This window comes from Chiloscyllium plagiosum, unplaced genomic scaffold, assembly GCF_037043375.1.
Source record: "Chiloscyllium plagiosum isolate Xiang-an unplaced genomic scaffold, Cpla_swu_hap1 HiC_scaffold_216, whole genome shotgun sequence".
NCBI classification, from domain to species: Eukaryota; Metazoa; Chordata; class Chondrichthyes; order Orectolobiformes; family Hemiscylliidae; genus Chiloscyllium; species Chiloscyllium plagiosum.
Genome location: NW_028270355.1, coordinates 66,490 through 72,500, shown reverse-complemented (window position 1 = coordinate 72,500; position 6,011 = coordinate 66,490). Strand labels below are relative to the sequence as shown.

At 52.8% G+C, this 6,011-nt stretch overlaps 1 protein-coding gene across 1 annotated transcript in view; it reads right to left on the bottom strand.

The window, feature by feature from the left end:
* The window catches only part of LOC148133758 (uncharacterized), a 74,285-nt gene that overhangs the window by 1,791 nt on the left and 66,483 nt on the right, over positions 1–6,011 (bottom strand). Inside the window, exons 8-9 of the mRNA XM_087985750.1 lie at positions 1,240–1,352; positions 1–517 (exon numbers count right to left, since the gene is read on the bottom strand). The exon at positions 1–517 is cut by the window's left edge and continues 1,791 nt beyond it. Coding sequence (XP_087841876.1) covers positions 1–517; positions 1,240–1,352 — 630 coding nt within the window. The remainder of the gene's footprint in view (positions 518–1,239; positions 1,353–6,011) is intronic.

The following is a 6,011-nucleotide window of genomic DNA, read 5'->3' as shown; positions in this document are numbered from 1 at the left end:
AGAGCCCTCCCCTTCACTCTCTTCTGCTTCGCTGCCTAGGCCCGGAGCCTGGGCCTGGATTTGAGAGCCCGCTGCCTCAGTCTCCTCTCCCTTCACGTCCAGGCCCGGAGCCTGGGGCTGGATTTGAGAGCCCGCTGCCTCAGTCTCCTCTCCCTTCACGTCTAGGCCCGGAGCCTGGGGCTGGATTTGAGAGCCCGCTGCCTCAGTCTCCTCTCCCTTCACGTCTAGGCCCGGAGCCTGGGGCTGGATTTGAGAGCCCTCCTCTTCACTCCCTTCTCCTTCATTGACTAGGCCCGAAGCCTGGAGCCGGGTTCGATTCTCGGTCCCCCTCAGCCTGCCCTCCCTTCTCAGCCGCCTCTCGATGGCCCTTTGGGCCCCGACTCTCACGGGGGAGCGGCTGCGGGAGGGGCCCCTCAGGCGAGGCAGGGGCCGGTCAATTCTGACCTCCATCGGGGGCTCGGTCTCGGAGTCGGAGCTGCTGGGATCGTCCGGGGGCGAAACCGTCAGGTTCGGGAGGCTACAGAAATGCAGAGGGCGGGAGAGAGTCAGAGATAATCCTTAAAGGCGTTGTTGTTGTAACACGGGGTTGTTGTTGTAGCGCAGGGTGACGGGGTTGTTGTTGTAGCGTGGGGTTGTTGTTGTAGCGCAGAGTGACGGGGTTGTTGTTGTAACACGGGGTTGTTGTTGTAGCGCAGGGTGACGGGGTTGTTGTTGTAACACGGGGTTGTTGTTGTAGCGCAGGGTGACGGGGTTGTTGTTGTAACATGGGTTGTTGTTGTAGCGCAGGGTGACGGGGTTGTTGTTGTAGCGTGGGGTTGTAGCGTGGGGTGATGGGTTGTTGTTGTAGCGCGGGGTTGTTGTTGTAGCGTGGGGTGACGGGTTGTTGTTGTAGCACGGGGTTGTTGTTGTAGTAGTGTGTGGTGATGGGGTTGTTGTAGCGCGGGGTGACAGGGTTGTTGTTGTAGCGTGGGGTGAGGGGTTGTTGTTGTAGCATGGGGTGATGGGTTGTTGTTGTAGCGTGGGGTGACAGCGTTATTGTTGTGGCGCGGGGTTGTTGTTGTAGTGCGGGGTGGCGGGGTTATTGTTCTAGCGCCGGGTGACAGGGTTGTTGTTGTAGCGTGGGGTTGTTGTTGTAGCGTGGGGTGACAGCGTTATTGTTGTAGCGCGGGGTTGTTGTTGTAGCGCGGTGTGACGGGGTTGTTGTTGTAGTGTGTGGTAGTTGCTGAAGTGCATACACACCTGAGCCCTCCTGCCTTTGCCTGGTGCCCGTCGGCAACGCCCGGCGCTACCTCAGGGGCGGCCTCCTCTGGCTGTGTCCAAGCCTCCTTCGACCTCAGGAACTGCAGCTGCTTCTGTCGGGGGCAAGAGGAGGGTGTGGGGGGAGAGAAAGGGGATTGGGGTCAGTGATGAGGGGGCATGTGGTGGATATGGGGAGAGAAGGGGCAAGGGTGGGAGAGGGGGATATGGGGGTGATTGGGGGATTGGAGGATTGGAGGATATGGGGATATGGGGGATATGGGGGTAATGGGGGATATGTGGGGTATGCAGGATTGGGGATATGGTGGTTATAGGGATATGGGGATATGGGGAGTATGGGGGATTTGGTGGATATGGGTGTTATGGGGAACATGGGGGTTATTGGGGACATGGGGGAGTGGGGATATGGAGGATTGGGGATATGGAGGATTAGGGGATATAGCGGGATTGGGGTTATGGGGATATGGGGGTTTGGGGGATATGGGGGTTATGGGGGATATAGGGGATTGGGGATATGGGAGATATGGGGATTTTGGGGGTTATTGGAGATTTGGGGGATTGGGGATATGGTGTGTTTGGGGATATGGGGAATTGGGTGATATGGGGGTTATGGGGGATTGGGGATATGGGAGTTATGGGGGTTATGGGGGATTGGGGAATATGGGGGATTGGGGATATGGGGATTGGGGATAGGGGGAAATGGGGATGGGGACATGGAAGATATGGGGTATTGGGGATATGGAGGATATGGGGGTTATGGGGGATTGGGGAAATGGGGGTTTGGGGAATATGGATGATATGGGAGATTGGGGGAATATGGGGGAGTGGGGATATAGGGGTTATAGGAGATATGGGGATATGGGGAATATGGGGGTTATGCAGGATTGGGGATATGGAGGATATGAGGGATTGGGGATATGGGGATTATGAGGTAATAGGGGATTGGGGGATATGGGGGTAATGGGGATGGTATATGGGGATTGGGGATAAGGGGATGCGGGGATTGGAGAAAATAGGAGATATGGAGATATGGAGGATATGGGGATATAGGGGTTATGGGGATATGGGGGTATGGGGATATGGGAGTATGGTGGATATGGGGGATTCAGGGATATGGGGGTTATGTGGGATATGGGGATATGGGGGTTATGTGGGATATGGGGATATGGGGGATTGGGGATATGGGGATTATGGGGGTTTGGGGGATATGGGAGATATGGGGGATTGGGGACATGGTGGATATGGGAGATATGGAGGATATGGGGGTATGGGGATATGGTGGAGATGGTGTTTTGGGGATATGGGGGTGGGAGATATGGGGGTAATGGGGGATTGGGGATATGGTGGATTTTTGGGATATGGGGATATGGGAGATACGGAATATACGGAGGATATGGGGATATGGGGATTATGGGGGATTGGGGATATGGCGGATATGGGAGATATGGGGGATGTGGGGGATTTGGTGTATATGCGGGTTATGGGGGATATGGGGAATTTGGGGGTTATTGGAGATTTGGGGGATTGGGGATATGTGGGTTTGGGGATATGGTGTGTTTGGGGTTATGGGGGATTGGGGATATGGGGAATTGGGTGATATGGGGGATTGGTTGATATGGGGATTGGTTGATATGGGGTATGGGGATATGGGGGATTGGGGATATGGTGGCTATGGGGATATGGAAGATATGGGGGATATGGGGGATTGGGTGATATGGGGAATTGGGTGATATGGTGATTGGTTGATATGGGGGATTGGTTGATATGGGGAATGGGGATATGGGGGAATGGGATATGGTGGATATGGGAGTTATGGGGGATTGGGTGATATGGGGGATTGGGGATAGGGAATTGGGGATATGGGGAAATGGGATATGAGGAATTGGGGATATGGGGGATATGGAGGATTGGGGATATGGGGAATGGGATTATGGAGATATGGCAGATTAGGGATATGGCGGATTGTTGGATATGGAGATTGTGTGGTATAGGAGATTGGGGATATGGGAGATTGGGGATATGCAGGATTGGGGATTTGGGGGAAATGGAGGATTGGGGATATGGGGGGTTATGGGGATATGGAGGATTGGGGATATGAGGATACGGGGATATGGGGTTTATGGGGGATATGGGTGATTGGGGATATGGGGATATGGGTGATTGGGGATATGGGTGATTGGGGATATGGGTGATTGGGGATATGGGGATACAGGGATATGGAGGTTATGGGGGATATGGGTGATTGGGAAAATGGGGGATTGGGGATATGGGATTATGGGGTAATAGGGGATTGGGGGATATGGGAGATATGGGGATATGGGAGATATGGGGGAATGGGGATGGATATATGGGGGATTGGGGATAAGGGGATGCGGGGGATTGGGGAAAATAGGAGATATGGAGATATGTAGCATATGGGGATATAGGGGTAATGGGGATATGTGGGTATGGGGATGTGGGAGTATGGTGGATATGGGGGATTCAGGGATATGGGGGTTATGTGGGATATGGGGATGGGGAATTGAGGATATGGGGGTTTGGGGGATATGGGAATTATGGGGGATCTGGGGATTGGGGATATGGGGATTATGGGGGATTGGGCGTATGGGAGATATGGGGGATTGGGGACATGTGGATATGGGGGATATGGAGGTTATGGGGATATGGGGGTTATGGAGGTATGGGGATATGGTGGAGATGGAGGTTTTGTGGATATGGGGGGTTGGGAGATATGGGGTATGGGGATATGGAGGATGTGGGGGATTGGGGATATGGTGGATTTTTGGGATATGGGGATATGGGAGATACGGACGATATGGGCAATATGGGGATTGGGGATTATGGGGGATATGGGAGATATGGCAGATATGGGGATGTGGGGGATTTGGTGTATATGCAGGTTATGGGGATATGGGGAACTTGGGGGTTATTGGGGAATTTGGGGGTTATTGGGGATTGGGGATATGGTGTATATGGGGGATGTGGGAGATATGGGGGATTGGGGATATGTGGGTTTGGGGTTATGTGGGTTTGGGGTTATGGGGGATTGGGGATATGGTGATATGGGGGATATGGAAGATATCGGGGATATGGGGGATTGAGTGATATGGGGAATTGGGTGATATGGGGATTGGTTGATATGGGGGATTGGTTGATATGGGGAATGGGGAAATGGGGGATTGGGGATATGGGGATATTGATGATATGGGGATATGGAGGATTGGGGATATGGGAGAATGGGATTATGGGAATATGGCAGATTGCGGGATATGGTGGATTGGTGGATATGGGGATTGCATGATATGGGGATGGGGATATGCGGGATATGGGGGATTGGGAATATGCGGGATTGGGGATATGGGGGATTGGAGGATTAGGGATATGGGGGTTATGGGGATATGGAAGTTTGGGGATACGGGGATATGGGGGTTATGGGGAGATATGGGGGATTGGGGATATGCAGGATTTGGGGTATTATGGGGATATGTGGATATGGGAGATATGGGGATATGGGAGACAAGGAGGATATGGGTTTTGGGGGATTGTGGGATATGGGGAATTGGAGGATATGGGGATATGAGGGATTGGGGACATGGGGGGGGTGGGGATATTTGGTATATGGGGGATTGGGTCATATGGGGCATTGGGGATATGGCTGATTGGGGGAATATGGGGAGTTGGAGATATGGGGGATTGGGGAATATGGGGGATATGTGGATATGGTGAATTTGGGGATATGGGCGATTGTGTGATATGGAGATTGGGGATATGCGGGATATGGGGGATTGCTGGATGTGGGAATTGGGAATATGGGGGATATGGGGGATTGGGGATATGGGGGACATGGGGGATTATGGGGATTGGGGTAAATGGGGGAATATGAGAGATTGGGGATATTGGGTCATGGGGGATAGGGGATATGGTGGACATGGGGGAATATGGGGGATATGGGGATATGGGGGATTAGATTAGATTCCCTACAGTGTGGAAACAGGCCCTTCGGCCCAACAAGTCCACACCGATCCTCCGAAGAGCAACCCACCCAGACCCATTCCCCTACATTTACCCCTTCACCTAACACTACGGGCAACTTAGCACGGCCAATTCACCCAACCTGTACATCTTTGGACTGTGGGAGGAAACCAGATTGGGGATATGGGGGATTGGGGGATATGGGGATTGCGTGATATGGGGTGTTGGGTCTATGGGGGATTGGGTAATATCGGGCATTGGGGATATGGGTGATTGGGGGAATATGGGGGGTTGGAGATATGGGGGATTGGGGAATAAGGGGGATATGTGGATATGGTGGATTGGTGATATGGGGATATGGCGAATTTGGGGATATGGGGGATTGTGTGATATGCGGATTGGGGATATGGGGGATTGCTGGATGTGGGGATTGGGGATATGGGGGAATTGGGGATATGGGAGATTAGGGATATCGGGTATGGGGGAATCATGGGGACATGGGGGATTGGGGTATATGGGGGAATTGTGTGATATGGGGGATTGGGGATATTGTGGATATGGGGGAGTGGGCGATATGGGGGATTGTAGGGATATGGGGGATTGTGGGGATTATGGGGATATGGAGGAATTGGGGAATATGGGGGATTGGAGGATACGGGGGATGGGGATATGAGGGATTGTGTAATTTGGGGCATTGGGGGATATGGGGGAAATTGGTGATATGGAGGATTGGGGATTGCTGGATGTGGGGGATTATGGGAAATATGAGGGATTGCGGATAG